The sequence below is a fragment of the Papaver somniferum genome, unplaced genomic scaffold, assembly GCF_003573695.1.
Source record: "Papaver somniferum cultivar HN1 unplaced genomic scaffold, ASM357369v1 unplaced-scaffold_19, whole genome shotgun sequence".
NCBI lineage: Eukaryota > Viridiplantae > Streptophyta > Magnoliopsida > Ranunculales > Papaveraceae > Papaver > Papaver somniferum.
The window spans coordinates 17,555,659-17,577,018 of record NW_020628818.1 but is presented as its reverse complement, the minus strand read 5'-3'; the positions used below and the strand labels follow the sequence as shown (position 1 = coordinate 17,577,018).

The following is a 21,360-nucleotide window of genomic DNA, read 5'->3' as shown; positions in this document are numbered from 1 at the left end:
TTTCACAAATACCCTTATCCATCAATAATTATACCCCTCATCTTCTAAAACTTAATCCATTTAATTTTAAATCATATAAATACCCTTTCAGTCTTAATAAAAATTTAAATGAATATCATTTCATTTATTATCTCACATGCTGGAAGTGGTGGTGGTGGTGATGCCGGCGATGGAGGTGGTGGTGCCACCAATTGTTGATACCAGATTTGGATCAACTTTTGTTGTTGATACCATATTTTGGTGTCAACTTGGGTTGTTGACATGAATCTTGACCAAACTAATTTCCGAGTTTTCAATTTTTGTAACAACTTGGGTTGTTGACACCAGATATGATATCAACTTTGGTTGTTGATACAAAAACCCGGATCAACTTCGTTTGTTGATAAAAAAATCTGGACCTAACTTATTTCTAAATTTTCAATTTTGTTGTCAACTTGATGGAAACGGAGGTGGATTTGGAGGATATGGTGGTCACAATTGTAGTGGCGGTGGTGACGATGAGTTGTGGTGGTGGAATGTTGATGATGGTTGTGAAGTGGTGGTGATGGTGGCGGCGATGGTTGTGGAGTGGTGGTGGTGAATTGCCAACACTGGAGTTGGAAGCGGTGGTGGAGTGATTGAGAAAGAAAATTATTGTTTTTTGAAATTAAAAAACAATGTATAATAAGTTACTAAAATAGTTATTTTTAAAAAGATAAGCTTTATATAAAAGAGGAGTGAGGGATATTTTTGAAGGGTTTCAAAATTAAGGGTATTTAATTAATATATCATTGTCAAAATATCCATTACATCACCAACACCGATGCTTCAAAAAAAGAAAAAAAAATGAACAACATTAATTCTAATTAAACTTAACAATTGAATCTTCTTGATCAGTTACTGGCCACAGTTTCCTTGGTTCTGCATGACGCAAGAATTAGTAAGTTGTGAAAGTCACATCGGTCCATCCTATTATTCAAAAGCCAGCCACAAAATTCAAAGCGGTTATTTGTCATTTCTTTTGTATTTAAGAATTTTTCTTATCTTGATATCTTTTTGGAATTTATGTTTAGAATCTTTAGATTAATTGTTGATCTTGTGGCCTATATTTCCAAACAATCACAATCAACACACCTTTTCTAGCTGCAACTTGATCGTGATTTTCACCGAAAATATAGGAACTATTGCAGTTTTGATGCATTGTGCTAGCCTCTTGAATGAGTGCACTATGACCAGTTGTTTCAAAGAGCCCACGATGATGATATACATAACAGTTTCTGTAAACAAAAATGGTATAAATATCCTCTGGATTACAGCCAACACAGAAAATGTCTATACAAAAAATGCGTGCACCATTATCGTATTTCATCACTCTTTCCACATTCATGCATGGATTTCAAAACTCTGACAGTCATAAGGGCAACTTTGTCGAGCCGGGGACATTTTCCACCACAATCCAACACTAAAATCTTTGGCAACCATCTATGAATAGTCCTTTTCATGCAAGACTCCAAATTCTAAATCTAAGAAGAAGAATTTCAGTGGTTTTCATACCTTATGTACTCCTTACCAGACAAAGGAATGGTGATAGAATCTCCACATCTACATTTTAACTTTAGATAATAACTTAAGAATCCTTAACTTACAACTTGAAAATTTCTTTTTTGTGTTGCATTTAAGGGAGACCAAGTGGGGTGTCTAAAAAAGGACATATCATAATAAGTAAGCATCACACTCAAATTTATTGACCATTAAATTGTTGAAGACTAAGTACGCTATAACTAACTCTATCCATCTACGTTGCCATGGGCTATATATAGGATATACATGTAATGAGTGATCAGAAGCACTTACCTAAGAGTGAGTGCACATCATGGGTTACATCAGAGTAAATGAAGAAGTAGTGAGAAATAAGAATACCATTTCCAGAGTTAAGCTTATAATAAAGAAGTTAATGAGGAGAGTAGAACTCTCTATATTCAGACGAGAACTTGAAGGCGACTATGGAGAATATACTACGAGCAAAGTTGTCGATGGTTATAATTTCACGGGTTACGATGGCAGAGTGGTGGAAGGTCATTTTCCAGTGTTGACTATAGGCGGAGATGAACCGCCGAAGAAGTTTTTTGTTGGATTAAGATACTTGAACCATCCTGCATTTGTCAAGTTACTTGAAGAAAGAGAGAGTAAGTTAGGATTTGATCAACAAGGTGTTCTTGTCGTTCCCTGTCAAGCAAGTGAGCTTCAAAGTATCTTATCTTGGGTTTGATTGACGAAGGTTTTAGCAGATGTTGTTGTATAGAAGAAACTCTCTAAACCCACCTATATAGATGGAGGTAAATGAACTGAAAACCTAGCAAGATATAGAGGGAAACCTCAAGATTTGTAATAAGAAAAACGTGATATTTTTTCTTGAGGTTTTTCTTTCTAATCCTGTAAGGGTTGCGTTTCGTATAATCTTATGATATCTTGATTACGTACAATATCCAGTATGCACGCCATTTTCCGCATAGAATTGGGGCTTATCGCTCTTTTCTTTTGAAAATGGGTTATATGTCCAGATATTTTTAAAACATGGTTCTAATGGACGAATAGAAATTATTATGGGTGAAATGGACAAAGAAAAGCAAGGATGAAACTGGATTCATCCTAGCTTAAACTTAAAAAAGAGCGATGAAACTGGATGCATCCTGATGTAAATTAAAAATAAGAAAAAGTATTTGAAAATGGATAGGATGAAAATGTTTACATCCTGGCTATTTTAACATTTTTGTCCATTTAAGCTGTATCAAAACCTGGATGTCTTTTTTCCCCAAAAATTATTTATTTTGGTCTTTATAATCAATTTTGTGCTTTTTTTACTATGTTTTATTTGGATATTAGGTCCTTGGTCGACATGATGTTTCTATATGTCAGCGTCTTATACCAACTTCTTGGAATATATATGGGGGTTGTAATATTAAAGATTAAAACATATGTTTCGTAATAATAGTGAAATGATTAAGTTGCTTTTTCTAATGATCAAGTTTTGTAATAAGGGATATTATGCGACCTTGCTACACATTTAACTTTAGCTCTGGTAAAGCCTAAAGTGGTATTCACTCGGAAAGCAAGTGTTTGCCAAAAATAGAAATAATTTTAAGAATCATCTCCACCTCTATTGCAAAACAACACCTCACAATTGACAACGTGCTTACAAGACATGATACTACGATAGCTTTCATATCCATAGATTCAATGACAACCCCATAGAAGGAAAAAAAGAAATCCCTCTAAACAGATTTATAAAAATACTAGATTGATGTTGACTGAATGTCATGGACCAAGTAGATTTGAGAGTCACTAAAAACTCAAATTTGGGAATATTAATGTTAACAATGTTTAAAACTCGTCCGATACTTCTTGATCATGTATCCTTAACCTATCCAATGTACCCATAGGCTGCGTGTCTTCCTGTAGCCGGCACATTGTTATTTTGCCAACAAGAGGCTTTTTGGGAGATCATGACTTCATTTCGTAGGCCATGACAACATGCACCAGTCTGCTAAGCTAGCCGGTACATTGCATTCCGATGTTATTGTTGCCAAACAAGAGTATCTTTAAGAAATCATTCCATTTCGTAGGGCATAGGATCATGCATCAGTCTGCTAAGCTCGGTATATGCCTATGTCCAGTATCAATTTCGGGGTCTACCAATTAAAAAGCTGCTTGCAGATATTTGTACGCAAAACTAGGGGTGTACATAACTTACCCATATCCGCCAACCCTACCCTACCCGCCAGTTTTTAACCGTATCCTACCCTATCCACTATTTGGCGGGTAGGATGGCGGGTGAAGCTTTTCTTAACCGCCAATAAACGGGTAGGGTGGCGGGTAAAGCTCGAAATTATCCTACCCTACTGGTCTTCGAACAATTCCTACTAGCGGTGCACATACCCTACCCATACCCGCCAATCCTATCCTACCCGCCAGTTTTTTAACCGTATCATATCCTATCCACTATTTGGCGGGTAGGGTGACGGATAAAGATTTCTTAACCGCCAATAAACGGGTAGGGTGGCGGGTATAGGCCATATCCTACCCACCCTACCGGTTGTGCAGCCCTAAGAAAAACCCAAATTGTGTGAAAATTGGACACGTGACTGCAAACATTTCCATAGGTGTCAATTCTCATAGACGATTGTTTCTGTCTACAGTAATAATGATCGGATAAACTATCTCTATCTAGATTGTGTTCTTGATTACTACTACAGTGAGCAAAAATGGCGTCTTTGCTGCCTTCATCCTCACATTTCAGCTTAAGAAAAACCCAAATTTAACGAAACCCAGAATTAATCCATCAATTTCCTCTTCACTTTCTAATTGTAATGAAAAATGGGTTTTGAATTTGCAATCAAAATCATTGAATTTCGGCCTCTCTAGTGCTCTGGCTCTTGGATTATCTCTTTCTGGTAATACTCACTCAAGTTCTTTGCTTTTGGTTTGAAAATGATTCAAAATTGTTGGAGATTATATCTTGTTTTGATTCAGAAGCAAAATGTAGGAGTTGGTATTGCTGAGGCGGCATTAAGTGGTGTTAATAAGCCAGAATTGCTGCCTAAAGATTTCAGTACTGTTATTGATGTTGCTGGTTTCCTTTCTGCTGGTCAGGTATGTAATTCGACAAGTCTAATTCATTTAATTTGGAATAATGGAGGAAAATGGGTTTTGATTCTATAGTGAGATCCTTTGCAGGAAAGGCGTCTTGCTCAGGAGATTGCTAATATTGAAAAGGATACAGGATTCAAGCTTAGAATATTGGCTCAGAATTATCCTGAGACACCTGGTAAGATTTTGTAGCGCGCTAAATCAAGCATCATGTTGAGGCGTAATGTAGTTAAGTTTTAGATGTTGTTGTTGTTGCAGGGTTAGCAATTAAAGATTATTGGCAAGTAGATGACAGAACCATTGTGTTCGTAGCTGATCCGACATTCGGTAGAGTAGTTGTGCTCATGTACATTCTCTTTTTTCTTTTCAATTTGTATGAAGTGACTCTTATTGCACTCTTCTGTTGCTGCTTTCATTGATCAGGCAATATCTTGAACTTCAATGTGGGGGCTATAGTTGATTTAGACATACCCCGTAGCTTTTGGAGTCGTTTGGCAGGGAAATACGGCAACATGTTCTATTGGAAGGAAAAGGTGATGATCAATTGCATCTTTCTAGGTGCTATTTGTAAATCATGGAGTCACATTTTGTGGCAGTTGACAAACCCAAAATAATTTTAATTCTATTTTGCTAGTCCTAAGAACCCATCTTGACACACTGCCAATTTGATTTGCACACATCAACTGCCATCTTATGTATTGTCAGAATAATGTGGTTCTCCAAATATCTGTAATGCAGCCTGCTATGAAACTTGATTTTTGATGAAGTTTGTTTGGATTTATGACTGTAATAGGGTGAAGATGCATCTGTTGAGGCTGCTGTCATGGCAATATCACAATGCTTAAGCGAACCTGTCGGCCCTACTAATTGCTCGGAGGTGAAGTGATATCAGCAGAGTAAGTGTTTTCCCTCAACTTCGCCATTTGCACAAATTATGCTCACAGATAAGCCTTACTACAAACCCTTAATTTCCATCTTACTTTGCTTGGTCACTTTGTATGACTTTAAGTCCAACTCCGGTGGATTCCCTTTCAGTATATAGAAATTTGACATTCTTTATAAACGCTTATTGAGTATCATAGTGTTAATCATTGTATAGGTTTTCCCAATTTGGAGTCGAACAATGTGTTAAATAACGATCATTTGGAATGGTACATTATATTATGGATCAAAGTCCAGTGATTCACACCGCTCATCCAGTGGTCAGTCTTGACTTCTATTGTTCTATTTGGCATGTAGATAAAATCAAATAGTGATAAAATGCAGACCAAGATTACTTGTTCAGGGTTCAGTTGGTCTATTTTGAACATCAAATGATATATTGGTATACAAATAATTACAGACCAAGATTACTTGATCAGGTTACTCATTTGGATTAGCACAAAGCCAATAGAAAACTAAGTGTCTCTGACTAAACTAGTTCGGAGAAATCATTTTTCACTTCATTTCCAATTGATAGAGGGAGTATAGAGGTATTCTACTTCTGCTCTAACTTCCTTTCATTATTGATGTTCATTAATGCGCCAGACTCTATTCCATGACATAACTCTTCCTTGTACATTTGAAACAATTGATTCATCTTTAAATAATTTCACATCACCAATCTCTATATTCCTGTTTCCATACTGCAATCATCTCACCTCACTCGATCTCTCTTACAATTCAATTCCAAATGGTAGTTCTGCATTTTGTCCGTCTCTGCAGATTCTTGATCTTTCAAATAACAATATTTCTGGAAGATTGTCAGAACTCAATTCTGGGGGTTGTGGAAATCTAACATCACTTGATCTATCTTTTAACAACATAACTGGATTAGATCCTATGTTATTAACCAGTTGTATCCAGATTCAAGTTCTTGATCTCAATTCGAACTGGTTTACTGGTAACATCCCTTTTGGATTCTGATCAGCCCTCAATTCTACCCTGGGAAAACTAAGCTTGGCAGGCGGCTGATCAGGGCCAGTACCTTCCGGGCTTGGAAACTGTAAGAATTTGAAGGCAACTGATCTTAGCCACGATTACCTAAATGGTTCAATTCCTGCTGAAATATGGGCACTTCCTAATCTCACAGATTTGGTTATTTGGGCTAACAATCTCTCTGGGGATATCCTTGACAACATCTGTGAAAATGGAAATATTTGGAAACTTTAATTCTGAACGACAATTTTATCTACAGAACTATTCCTTCTTCTGTTGCTAATTGCAAAACATCTGCCCTTTCTTTCACTCTCTAGATATGGAATCACTGGGAAAATCCCAGTTGCCATTAAAAACCTCCAGAAGCTCATTATTCTCCAATTAGGTAACAACTAACAAGCCCGAGCTAGGGAAATGCAAGAGCCTCATTTGGGAGCTACAAAGAAATAACTTTGGTGGACAGGTGCTGTCTGAAGAATTAAATGTTTTTTTTGTTTCTTTCTTTTTCTTTTCTTCTTATTCGCGTAGCCCATGAAACAGGATAATTCCATATGAGTTCTTGCGTATCATTTTGACCATATGGTCCATATCAATTTCCATATAGTTCACGTGATTATATTTTAATCAAAGAAAAGAAAAGGAGTAAATGACTTTCTTGGCTATTCTTGGTTGGTTGGTCGGTGTAGGCATCATTAAATTGACAATAGAGACTAGAGTGGTTTACAAATAGAAAAATAATGTATCTTAGAACATGTCTCATGGAGATACACAGAGAGAGATGAGAAAAAGCAACATGGAAGTCTTCCTGTTATGCTGCATCCTTCTTCCATTAATGTTCAATGAATCAGCATCACCTTCTCTGCAACAGTCTCAGAAAAATAATGTGGTGAGCAGTTTAATGAGATTTAAGCATTCTTCAATTGAGCAAGACCCCAGTGGTTATTTAGCTAACTGGACCATTACTAATTCATTATCATCAACTCCTTGTGCTTGGAATGGAATTATCTGCTCTGCCAATGGCCAAGTTACATCAAATCTTTAGAAAATCTCAAACATCTTTACTTGGGAGGTAACTACTTTTATGGGAATCTCTCCCAAAACAGAACTCTTCCTTGTACTTTTGAAACAATCGATTTATCTTCTAACCGTCGACTTGCCTATCAGTTCTCAGTCCTTTCTTCCTTACTGTAGTCACTTTAAGTTCTTGTATCTTTCATACAATAGCTTCAGTGGGAGATTCTCAAATGTCAAGTTTGGGGTCTGTGGTAATTTAAAAGTTCTCAATTTATCTTATAACCACTTAACTGGATGTGTACCTCTGTCATTAAGAAGCTGTACTCAGCTCCAAGTTCTTGATCTTAGTGCTAATAATTTTACGGGTAATCTCCCATCTGGGTTTTGTGCTTCTTTCAACACTAGCCTGGAAAAGTTAAGCTTATCAAGCAACTATCTATCGGGGCCAGTGCCTGCTGAGATTGGAAAGTGCAAGAACCTGAAAACAGTTGATCTTAGCTTCAATTATCTCAATGGTTCAATTCCTAGTGAAATATGGGCACTTCCAAATCTCACAGATTTGGTTTTCTGGGCTAACCATCTCTCTGAGGAAATCCCTGATAACTTCTGTGAGAATGGAAGCAATTTGGAAAGTTTGATTCTCAACAACAATTTAATCACTGGAACTATTCCTTCATCTCTTGGTTATTGCAGTAATCTGGTTTTGGTTTCACTCTCTAATAATAGACTCACTGGAAATGTCAGTGGGCGGAACTAGGATTTGAGACTAGGGGTGGCTTAAAAAAAAATTCTGCACACACATAAAGAAAAGATAAAAAATTACCTTCTATTTTCGAGCAATTGAGTCTTGCTTCCACCTGACCTGGCGCAGCGGCTCCTTAACGTAGTTCTGGTTGTTTTCTTGCCTCCTGTGAAACAATTCAATCAAGACAACACGACTAGCAAATGAATTATAATAATTGCATAATCAACATACACGATATTCAAACGATTTACCTGATTAAAATGCTTAGCCTTGTCATTGCGTATGAACTATTAGCCTGCACTTGTTAGTAAGAAGTAACAACGTATAAATATAGCGAGACCATAAAAGACCATGTATCCAAAAAAATGGTTTTCTTTATCATATATATATATTATATCAATTTTTTCAAATATACATGTCAAAATGTTTTACCAAAAAATATCACCAACCCACATTTATATTTTACCAAAGAGTGAATATCATCAACCCATGGCTAGCACTTAAGTTGTACCCTACGATTGTATAAATCGTCAAATTCATCTATGATTGAATCAGTATGGATAGCTCCTGCAATGTCTTGTTCAATGTAGAGCATCATGCAATCCCTAAGAAAATCTTGTTGCATTTTGTTACGAGTAGCTGATTTGACCAATTTCATTATTGAGAAAAATCTTTCTGCAGATGCCGTGGAAACAGGGAGAGTAAGCACAATACGAATCAATTTGTCAATCATAGGGTAAGCTTCTGCCTTCTTGGTTACTACTAGTTGCCGACATAACTCGGAAATAGTTGATAAGTTCTGAAATTGCAAATTGTTAACTACATCATGACCATAATGTTGTAACTCATTTCTCAAAATGTGTACCTCTTGCGGACTGAAATCTAGAGGATAAAACTTCTCAGCAAGATTACAAAGACTGTCAACATCGAATGACTTAAAAGAATCCCGAGGATCCAAACATGAGCTAAGAATGAGTAGTTCCATTGTGTCCTCTGGAAACCTATGATCTAACTCTGACAACTGAAAATCAATTGTAGCAGTAAATATATCAACACGATAATGGTGATCTACTGTGATATTATCACGTTGCTGACAAGAACGGCCTGTACCCATCATATAGCGAGCGTCCATATTAGGTGTTTCAACACCATGTGCAACACAAAATTCAGTAACAGTTGTAATAAAATTTTCCCATCTCTCTTCTTTTAATTCTCTAAGTCAGACTTTTGTGTTTGAGACTAGAGCCATTGCATTTACTATGTCTTGTTTTTTCTTTTGAAGACCTTGGCATAATATTTCAGTAATACCCATAATTTTAAACATCAAATGCAAGACAAAGACAAACCTGAATGACCTCATTTCTTCAGAAATACTTTGTGCTTCACCAACTTTAGGAGTCACTTTCGGATCACTTGCGCCAATATGGTCGATAGTTGTGCAGGTTGCTTCGAACTTATCTATCAAACTGCATACGGAACCATAATGGGAACTCCAACGGGTATCAGTAGCACGTGGCAAAGTACCTATTTGGTTTGCCCCTTTCCCTGTCTCAAGTTCACCACTAGATAACCTTTTGGCAATCTCATCTTCTTGAGCAGACTGAAAATCACCAAATCGATGTGAAGAAGATGTAACAAGATTGACAATTGATGATAACATAGAATAAAATTTCCAAACTGGACCCAAAGTTTCAGCTGTTTTCACAAGTGCTAGCTGAAGGCGATGTGAAAAACAATGAACATAATATGCATATTTACATTCCTCACGAAACAAGGCTTGTAAGCCATTCCACTGACCACGCATATTACTTGCGCCATCATACCCCTGCCCTCGCATGTTTTCAACTTGAAGATCATAATAATTAAGAATTTTTGTTATTCCATTTTTCAGAGTTAAAGCACAAGTATTTTCAACATGTTGAATATCAAAAAACCTTTCTTGAACATAACCATCAATATCCACATACCTTAAAACAATCACCATTTGCTCTTTCTTGGAAGCGTCCCGCGACTCATCAACAAGGATACAATATTTGGCATTTCCAATTTCCTCGCGAATCTTGCTTCTAACTCTGTTAGATATAATATTTAAGATCTCTTTCTGAATCTTGGGTGAAGTATAAGTGGCATTTCCAGTGGCATTCTCCAAGACGACTGCATTCACATCTTTATTAAGTGATGCTGAATACTTGATCAATTCAATAAAATTCCCACGATTCCTTGAACCTTTTGACTCATCGTGACCTCTGAAATCACATTGTTGACGCGCAAGCCATCTTAAACAGTCAATTGTTGTCTTGAGACGCAACCTATGTCTCGTTACAGCCTCTATTGATTGTTTCTCTACCAAAAGACTTATTCGCTGAGCTGAATTCTTCAAAGCTTCAGAATTTCCTTGGGCAGTAGAGTGTCCAGAATCAACATTTCCAGAGTGTTTTAGAAATGCACATGCTGATCCATTATTAACAGAACACCATCTTTTGAAACCTTCACTAGTGAATGCTGAGTGTTTTGGAGGATCTGATTCAAAAAGAAAACACTGAAAACAATATGCAGCATCTTTAGAAGGTGAATACTCCAACCAAGGATGTTGTGCGAACCAACTAAAATTAAAACCACGGTATTGCTTTCCGAATTTAGAGCGGGGATATTTTAATCTCGGCTGATAAGGTCCCAACAATAAATATGCTCGCCGAACTTCATCACGCTTGTTAACAGGATGTTGCATTACTGGAATTCATAACCCCGGATCACGTTCTAATGGAGTAACATTCATCACTTCAGGTCTGTCTTCTTCTATTCCAGTTCTTTGGGTGTGCAATTCTTCGGGTTCAACTGCATCAATAACTACTTCATTGAGTTCAATATTTGGAGCAAGAGCAACACTTTCTGATCTATCTACTCTGGGAATAGGGTTGTAATATGCTTCTAATCTTCCTCATTTGCTTGGTTTACGATTATTCGGCATCATATATCATCAACCTGTAACAGAAGTTTTCTGTAACACAATAACAAAAGTTGATTCAATCAATATGCATCACTGAAATATAACTCTTATAGGAATACATTTGACAAAACAAATCCAAGCTTGAACCTGCATTCTCACGATACAGATTAGGCATAAAAAAGAAGGAAAAATGATTACAGAGAAAAGGCTTCCTTCAAGCTCTACCAAGAATGACTTTGAGTTGTAGCCGTAGGCCAACACTATTACACGTGTTGGGTGTTACCAAAATTGAAGATTGAACCAGTTCTAAAACTTGAGCCAATAACACTGATCAATGCAAATATTGAAATTTAAATTAGTTGTTCAATTGAGCCCAAATTCTCATAAACACCCATACAATTAAGTAATCTCAAAACCCCAAAACAAACATTCCATACAAATCCCCAAATCAGAAAATCCAAAGCATCAACAAAATTAGGTTAAACAAAAATTCAATCAACTACTGATTAAGAATTTAACATCAAAGATTAACCTGAAAACATTCATCTTTTTAATCACACAAAACAAAATTATAATTTACCAACCAAGAAACCCTAGTGAATAATGATAGCAAATTAACAAAAACCCATACACGATTCATGAAATTAAGGGAATAAGTGGATAAAATTTCATCCAATAACCACATAATATAACATCAAATTCCAATTATTCCATCTTCTTACCTAGCCTAGGGTTTTGGCTTTACGGTTTTTCCAATCTCCCTCTTTCAGTCTTTCTCCCGCTGCTCACATAAACACAGAGAATAATGACTTTTTGTTTTTTTTCCCGTGAACTCTTTTTCTTTTTTTTTTTCACAAAGACCAGGGCTGGGTTGGACTGGACTTACTTAAAATTGGGCTTGACTTTTACTACTAAGTAGGCAAAAAGAATTTGGCTAGGGCTGGCTTGAGCCAGTCCTAGTCCGGGCATGGTTCCGCCACTGGGAAATGTTCCAGCAGCCATAGAAAACCTCCAGAAACTCGTTATTCTCCAGTTAGGCAACTTTTCAAGCTGTCCAAGAAATGACAGAAAATGTTACTTTTCTGTTCTGGAAATGAATAGGCTTTTGTGCTATTAAGATGCAAACTTTCAAAGAAAAACAACCTGCCACACACGGAGTCTTCTCAACATATGCTGGGTTGCGGTTGATAGATCTAGCTATAACAAACTAGGGATTAGCTTTTAACTAGATAAAGAGACCTAGTATATTCAATAGCGTTAGTGATGAGTGAATGCAATAGGGATCTTACTCATATGGTCCAGGTTGATTCTGAAAAAAGTACTTTTGTTAAACTTTTAAACAATCAATCATCAGTAGTGGAAAACCGAATAACCCCTTTTTGTATTACATATCAACAAGGAGAAGACATGCATGAAAATCATAATCAGTCACTACCACCACCTACACCACCACTACTTCTAGAAGAAAAGCTACTAGAGAAAGTAGAATTGTAGGTTTCGAAGAGTTCATTTCACCAGTGGGATTACTATTTATAGGGGGATAATTCATCCTTGGCTTTTATTCATCTGCATTGGTTTTCATCTGATCTGTGGTATAGTGTACTGAAGCTATTCAATACTACATTTTTATTGAGAGTCTCGATTATGGCAATGGCAATTCTAAGAAGTTCGAGAGTGATTTTATGTTTCGTGTTCATAATGTTGTTGCTCATGGAGTTATCGGCTGGTGCAAGATTGTTTCGGAGTACTGGAGGAGGTGGTGGAGGCGGGGAAGGTGGCGGCGATGGTTTAGGGTATGGTGGTGCAGGAGGAGGTGGATACGGGAGTGGCTATGGGTCTGGAGGAGAAGGTGGTGAAGGTTATGGAAGTGGTGGAGGAGGGTCAGGATATGGTTCCGGGATTGGTAGTGGTCATGGATCTGGGTATGGGTCTGGAGGAGAAGGTGGTGAAGGTTATGGGAGGGAAAATTTCTTGTTTGGTCCTAGGCCCATATAGTTATTTATAGTAGGGTCCAACCGGATTTTTTTTTATCCGGAGGTCCAAAATTAATTAAAACATGGAAATGTCCATAATGCCCATTACTACCAAACGTGTGTGTCTACACTGCTTACAAATTTGAGTACATATCTGGTACACTGCTTAAAAATTCGAGTACATATTTGCTACACTGCTTACAAATTTGAGTACATATCTGTCGCACTGCTTAGAAATCTGAGTACATATCTGTCGTACTGCTTACAAATCCGATTATATATCTGAATGCTTACAAATTCGAGTACATATTTGCTGCACTACTTCCAGGTAGAGTACAAATCTGTAAGAATCAATGATAAATAAATTAGAAAACGTCATATATGTACTGATAGGTAATACACAAGAAAACTGAAAAACAATTGGTAATAACAATTTATGAGTCTTGTGACTCTATAGATTATCATTTCCACATAGTGACTAAGGGTGAAAAAAACAGTTGTGTATCAGGTGGTGTCTGTTTGTAGCATGAAGCAAGAAATGGGTATTCCAGTGAGACAGCAATATCGCACAGCAGCAGGTAGTCAGGAAACTTGTAGTAGAAAAAAGAATTGTTCTGCCTCAGAGGTCTACAGATCATTTTGATTCGGGAGAACGATAAAGCTTTCAAAAAATAGTATCAGTTAACAAAATCACATTATCTAACTGTAAATATTAGGCTAACCTTTTACTTATCCGCATGCCCATGAGCCTACATTAGGCCATTTGGCATTAAGAAACTACACAGGTGTGAGGTCTATCTATCCAGTTGAGGATAACAGTTCCAGAGCAGTAACAACATCGAGAAGATGCCAAGCTACTATTCTATTTATTTGGTATGTATGACAAAAGCAACAAAATCCGAGCAACATACATGTTCCAGGTGCACCTCTGCTCATTTTTCTTCTAATGAGGATGTGGATGAAGGGCATGGAGATTTATAGCTGCGGAGATGCATCACTGGTGATCCAAAGTTGAGTAACGCAGAACGGTTCCCACCTTCACCTGTCCGTGATAGATAAGATAAATTGTATCATAATCTTAAAAGGAAATACAAAAAAGAAAGAAGACCACATAAGAGGAAGAGCACATACACATGAATCAAAATCCCCTCAATTCTTCACCAAGTGGAGCACCAGCAATGAGTAAGATACAGTCATGCAATTCCAATTTAACTCCTTCAATTCTCATCTCTCTAAGATACCCAACGCTTCTAATGCATTTTCAAGAACACTTATCATCAAACACTTCACAACATCACTAACAAAAAAATCCAAATACTACACATATGAATCAAAGAAGGTCTAATAAACAAATCTAAGCAAAACCCAACTGTGGTACATTCTTTTCATCAACTATATCCCCACAACTTTTAAAACAGCAAGAGAAGTATAAAATTTAGGACGAACTCTGGACAGTGATGTTTATCAACAATTGATAATAACAAAAGAAAACTGAAAAAAAACCATAAAAGTATCAGATCTACTAATGAAATAAACACACAAATGATTGTTTATTTAGATCTGAACTTGTTCCATCAATATCCACCAGTATATCATATACGTACCGATGATTAATACACAAAAACAACTTAAAAGCATATCAAAAACAACCAAAATGAAACTAAAATCAGTTGCATGTGAAAACCAAGTAATGAATCTCTAAAAACCAGAATCGAAACACTTTTTTCTTCAATATTCCATATATATACTTCTAGATCGAAGAAGAAAAAAAATACAAAACTACAAAATACTAAATTAAAGCATAATTTTTCAGTACATCATATATGTACTGCTGATTCATAATCTAAACTTCAGCTGCATGTGAAAAACTAGTAACGAATCTATGAAAAAAAATAGAATGGAAATCGAAAATCATTGTTAATATACATACCTGGAAACACAAACAATCTTCTCGTCGTAAATCATAACGATGCATCTTCTTCTTCTTCTCAAAAATAAACTAAGTTTCTATCAGTACGAGATATACGTACTGTTGATTCATATACAAAAAAGAACTGAAACACGTCTAAAACATCTAAAATGGAAGTGGCATAATCGAATCTAGCAACGAAATGAATAAAAAATGTGATTATTCATCTAGATCTAATATATAGTCGACAAATCAACCATGGAAATCGAAAACATAATCAAGCACAACAATGATTAGATCGCCAAAACCTTAAAAGAAACATTACAATGGAAAATCTTCATCATCTGATTCGGTAGAAACGAGAAAGAACAAAAACAAATCTTCATCTTCATCTGCAACAATGGTGAGAGGAAAGAGAAGAAGAAAATGAATATGAAATGTGAAAAATATTTCTCATGCTTTTAATATATTAAATAGGAAAGGTTATTTGTGGTATTTTCATATTACGAATACCTGATCTCGCACGTGTGCATGACCTGGGATAAAAAAATTTGGTCCATTTTCATGTTTTCTTTTAATTATGGACCTCTGATTACTGGGCTTTAATGGGTGGACCTGCCACTAACTAAGAACACTATAATGGTACATATTGGTAATTCCTACTTATGGGAGTGGCGGAGGAGGTGGGGGAGGGTCAGGATACGGTTCTGGCATAGGTAGTGGCTCAGGGTATGGTGCTGGAAGTGGATCTGGGTATGGGTCTGGAGGAGTAGGTGGTGAGGGTTATGGAAGGGGTGGAGGTGAAGGAGGTGGTGGAGGATCCGGCTATGGGTCTGGCAGCAATTATGGATCTGGATATGGGTCTGGGAGTGGAAGCGGTTCCGGATATGGGAGTGGTGGAGGACGCGGAGGAGGCGGTGGTGGAGGTGGAGGTGGTGGTGGTGGTGGAGGATCTGGTAGTGGCTCTGGGTATGGTTCAGGGTGCGGGTATGGGTCTGGATATTGGTGTGGGAAAGGCAACGAGAAATATCCATAATTGGTGTATTCCTCGGTCCGATCATCATTCCATAATTTCACATTCTCACACGCTAATTTCCTTTCTTTTTCCAGGTTGCACTGTCTGTCTCCTTTTGTTTTTCCAAATTGTCCTCTGGTTTCCATGACTATGCTTCCTTTGTAAGCAACAAATACTTCATCCTTAAAAGAAAGGATCCTTTCACACTTTTATACTCACATTACTAGTTTTTCATCCGTACGATGTACGGGTCTTTTCTTGCTTATGGAATATTGGATACTTGTTATTAAAAATGTCATAAAAATGGGTAACAAATCTGTAAGTAATATCTAAGTTGGGGTGGAAGAAAATAAATTGAACCAAAGAATGTTAAAACAAAGATAAATCCCTTGGGAGACAATGCAGTAAAAAGAACTTCTTTTAAGCATTTTTCCACTTCCTCATTGTCCTGGTCGTAAAGCATTTTTCACTATCATGGTAAGGAACGATCGCTGTCTTGGAGTTATTATTGAGCTTCGAAATCATGAACCTGTTTAATCCAGTTTTCATATTGAATCCTAAACACAACACATCAAACAGTGCCAAAGTGTCTTTTATATTTTTCCCTTGACATTATTATACACATGTATCAGTAAATTTTTTGTATAAAGATGCCACTACAACCGTTGAAGGTAGTAGTTATTAGGACAACTAACTTTCAATACTTTTTACAGAGCTTCTCCATGCTATATCCTACGAATTCTTCTGTTGGCAATTGGCATGTCCATAAATGCAGCGAAAGTGTGTGATCATCACTCTGAGATGATTTTTATACCTAAATGCACCAGTAAAGTTAGTCGTTCACACCTCATGTTATTATCTTATGTTAATACGTAAAATGGTTTAGTTTATGACGCCAAAGCTTTGCATCCAACCTGTATCACTGATTATCTTTGTGTACGATTTTCCTGTTACATTTGCAGCAGTCCATGTCATACCAATGCTTCCCTCGAACCAAACTAACTACTTTTACTTTACAAAATAGTGTTTTCCCGGCATGGATTGTTAATTAGAACTCAGTACGTACAGCACAATGATTCGGAGATGTAATATATTTAACTTGTTACCTTATTCAAGTACATTATTGTGCCTTTGTTTGTATCCTTGCTACTGATCTCAAAAAATCTCAATATCAATAACTCCCTTGTATCTCTGTCCATGAAATCCTTTAATGAGTTGCCAGATTCGGAGACAAATCTTTTAATTTTATGCTAGAGACAGATTGTCAAATGGAAGTCACAACGTTGTTAAATTTAACATTTTTACGGACCCTCCAAATTTGCCACAACACGCTTATTACTGCCACCTAAAGTGTGTTCTTTAAGGTCCCAAAAAGAGAATGCATTGAAGAGCAACACAAGTTTGTCTGGAAAATAGTACTTACCCAGCGCCACAAAGAAATGCACACTCGAAAAAAAAGATATGTAGAGGTTTCAGAATGTGAGTGTCTCGTGCAAAGCAAACAGCTGGAGACTAAAGTGACCCCACCTTGCCGTGGATGATATCATCTGTGCCTATTTAACGCGGATGGTTGTTCCTTAAGTATTCTTGAGACTCATTTCCTACCCGATGTCAGCTTCTTTGAGAAAAAGATTAAGTACTTGTTCATGGTTGATCCTTAGGTAACCCAGGTCTAGCTGGTTTTGATGTGGTTCTTAGAACGCTGAATTTGGGGGTGGAGAATTCATGCATGTAGAACTACAAAAGCTCAAGATAATATTTTTTTTAATTCCTTGGAGGTTATTGAATCATTAGGAAAACTGTATTGTAATTCTTAAAGGCTATTGAGTTCAAATTTTCGTTCATTTACGGAGAAGGAAATGCTTGTACCAGCGACGGAACTAGGATTTTATGTCCGAACGGGCTAAATCTTTTTTTTTTTTTTTACACCAATACTTATTTTGAATTTTTTCAATTGCAATAATCATAAATGCATTCTAGTATAGGACATGATATGTTGCCTTTCTTTTCTGCATATCACGCTTCAACTCGTGAGTTCTTCGCGCCATTCTTTGATGTGGTTGCGGTTTAATTGTTACACAACCATTCTTGTCCTTCTGTAATGTTGCTTCGCCCTCGAGTCCTTTTCAATATATGTGTTTGGGGAGTGAGAAAAAAAAAAACAAAATAACCAATTAAGAAGTGATAATCTGGTGAAGTGGCGTACACAGTGAACTGTTGTTGGCAATTTTGGACTAGGGATGACTAATCAAATAGACTTGAGGAAGTGGGGTTCGTTACTCTTCACACCCTTTGCTAGTTAAATAATATACAAGGGTAGGGGTGCACATACCCTACACATACCCGCATATCATATCATATCCGTCAAAATATTACCCGTATCCTATCCTTCCCGCCGTTTGATGGATAGGGTGATGGGTAAAGGTTTTTTACCCGCCGTTAAACGGATAGGATGACGGGTAAAGTTCGAAATTATCCTATCCTACCCGTCTATCCGTCTAATGTTAAAAAGACAAAGTAATCCTTCTATTGTTTTTTTCTCCTGCCTATTTTTTTGTTATTTTAAAATATATTAAGGGTATAATGTAAACTGGCCTTTTCTTCTACCTATCTCTATTCTCTTCTTTCTTCTTCTTTCTTCTTCTTTCTCAAATCGAACACAGAGTCATAGAAACCCTTTCCCAGTGCTTACCCTAGACCTTACTCTTCTCGAATTCATGTTCATCTTTCAAGGTCTTGGTTAAAACCCTTTACTCAGTTGGTTCGTTGACACCCTAATAATCTAATTCCGGCAAATCTGGTGAAGAAGTTATGAACTGACGTCCAATCTTAGGTAAGTCCATAATAATCACATAATTATCAAAAAAAATTGATAATTTGAATGGATTTTTCTTTTTATACCTGAAGTATGTTGTATTGGTTGGTGGTTTCATTTGTATTTGAAGAAATTATTTGAAATCAGTTGAGTAATATGATTGCCGTTATGAGAAATTGACATGCATGTTAAACGATTGATGAAATTTCTCATAGGAGTTTAATTTGTTCTTTTTTTATTAGTAACTGATTTTGAAATTTTTATGAAAAAACTATACTACTGAAATAGAACGTGGGAATTAGGATTTCTCTAATTTCTTGTTTATTTTGTGATTGATTTGTATTTCTTTTGCTTGGGTTTGTTTGCTTTGTTATATAGAATCCTAATCCTAACTAGAGTACGAGGGATTCACTTGAGTTGAGATTGATATCTCAGAAGCTTGATTCTGATTTGAATTTGGATGCTTAGTTTTCCATAAGTGAGTGAATTTGTACTTTTGTAGATTGCAATTGACAAGGGTGTTCCTCCTCTGGAGTTCCTTATCATTAGGGGCCTTGTCTTGTATAAGGTAACAAATATACACTTTAATGTTTGTAAGGATAACATATAGAAGGGTTATCTTCTTTACTTCACTACCAAATCAATAATGGGTACGAACCCCACGTAACCACTATGATATGGTAAGAGTTTGAGTGAATATGATTCAATGTAAATGGCCTAGTGGGTTGTCAATGGAAACTTAGCCATTTAATGTTCTTATTTCTTTGTACTGATGGGATTGTTTAATGCAACAGTGTAGCTACAAGTTGGCATAATACCGTACTACCTTATCCTGGACAAACCATTCAACTTTTCTACTGCATATTGCACCACGTGATGCCTTTCTTATTCCATAGTTCAGTTAGTAACAAAATTGAGAATCCACAAGGTTAGCTGTGGATTGAAATCATGTATGCCACATTTGGAGCCTAAAAGAAATAAATTGTTATCTACATGGTTTTAACGATGGGAAATAAATTTCAACTATAGGATGATGGGAAATGTTTCACATTAATTCTCGCACTTTCAGCATTTACTTGGCCTCTACTTGGTACCAAAAGACCATGAGATATGCACAAGACCTTAAAAAGGAGAGCGTTTTGTCTATCAAAGGCTGGTTCTGGATAGGATGGGAAACAACATGATTACACATGAGTAGTATCCACCTGTAGAATGCCATATGATGAATATAGGCATATACATGAATTCTTTGCGGCTCACAACAAATGCTATTTCTTTTAGTCAAACATGCCTGGTCCAACATTTCATTTTTCTTGATTTTAGGCACATGCTTGAGAAGTTCACTTTACACTGTAGTAGTTAACATTTGGCACAAATATTTATGTTCTATTTTTATCTGCTGTTCTTATTGTTGATAAGTACATTTTGGAAAGATGATGTACACATACCTTGTTGTCTTTCCTATAATTTTACACACATTCCCTTTCGAATCATTTTGAAGTACTGAATTATTAAAATATACTGAAATCAGAAGTTATGATTCTTATGAATGATTACCTTTGACGTGTAATTAATTTAGTTTGTGCAGGCTTAGTGTGAGGAAACATGGTTGAGATTACAGAAGTGATGTCAACGAGACCTCCTATTCCCTCTCAAGCTGCATCTCAATCTTTGCAACGAAGGTCCAGTGTTGTTGCATCTCCGCCACCTCCACCTCCACCATCTTCTCAACCTGAGGTCAGAGAAAGTAGGAAGCGGAAGAATACATCTTGGGTATGGGAGCATTTCAAGAAGAGTGTTGATGACGATGGTATTAAATGGGGGAAGTGTAACTACTGTGAAGGTGGTAAATATAAGGCTGGTGGTAAGGAATATGGAACATCAAATTTGAACTATCATTTGACTAAGTGTCAAAATTATTTGAAAACACTAGAATCTGCACAGTTGGAACAACACTCTCTCGGTCAGCCTAGCAATATGAGAGATGAGAAGCAAACAGTTGGGGTTACATTCTGTCAAGATGCATGTAGAAGATCCTTGATAAAGTTCATTATCACAGATGAACAGTCTTTTCGAATGGTTGAAGGAGAAGGATTTATAGCATTTTGTAGATATCTTGAGCCGAGGTTCAAGCTTCCATCGCGGATGACCATCTATCGTGATATCTGCAGACTGTTTGTGAATGAAAAATCCAATTTGGTGAATTATTTCAAGATGAACAAGGTTAGAGTTTGTCTCACAACCGATACTTGGACATCCATTCAGAACTACAACTACATGGTAGTTACTGCTCACTTTATCGATGACCACTGGAAGTTACACAAAAGAATCATATGTTTCTTTCAAATCACTAGTCATGGAGGTGAGCATATTGGAAGAGCATTGAAGAAATGTTTGAT

General features: G+C 36.6%; 2 protein-coding genes across 9 annotated transcripts; one reads left to right on the top strand and one right to left on the bottom strand.

Moving 5' to 3' along the window:
* Positions 1 to 1,852: 1,852 nt before the first annotated feature.
* Positions 1,853 to 5,705, top strand: LOC113338617 (thylakoid lumenal 15.0 kDa protein 2, chloroplastic-like). Its single transcript, XM_026583997.1, has 7 exons — positions 1,853 to 2,242; positions 4,208 to 4,430; positions 4,523 to 4,629; positions 4,714 to 4,804; positions 4,885 to 4,953; positions 5,050 to 5,159; positions 5,420 to 5,705. The coding sequence occupies exons 1-7, from the start codon at positions 1,853 to 1,855 to the stop codon at positions 5,510 to 5,512; spliced, it is 1,083 nt and encodes a 360-aa protein (XP_026439782.1). The 3' UTR covers positions 5,513 to 5,705.
* A 654-nt stretch (positions 5,706 to 6,359) lies between these two features.
* Positions 6,360 to 12,089, bottom strand: LOC113338740 (zinc finger MYM-type protein 1-like). Of its 8 annotated transcripts, none has more exons than XM_026584127.1 (6): positions 11,972 to 12,089; positions 11,448 to 11,576; positions 9,649 to 11,300; positions 8,554 to 8,597; positions 8,381 to 8,465; positions 6,360 to 7,553 (listed from the first exon to the last, which is right to left on the bottom strand). In XM_026584127.1, the coding sequence occupies exons 3-4, from the start codon at positions 11,028 to 11,030 to the stop codon at positions 8,576 to 8,578; spliced, it is 1,404 nt and encodes a 467-aa protein (XP_026439912.1). In that variant the 5' UTR covers positions 11,031 to 11,300; positions 11,448 to 11,576; positions 11,972 to 12,089; the 3' UTR covers positions 6,360 to 7,553; positions 8,381 to 8,465; positions 8,554 to 8,575. The 8 variants fall into 8 exon arrangements, with proteins under 8 accessions (XP_026439912.1, XP_026439910.1, XP_026439911.1 ...); XM_026584126.1 differs by having other exon boundaries at positions 6,361 to 8,035; XM_026584124.1 differs by having other exon boundaries at positions 6,367 to 8,035; positions 8,756 to 11,300.
* Between the last annotated feature and the right edge of the window lie 9,271 nt (positions 12,090 to 21,360).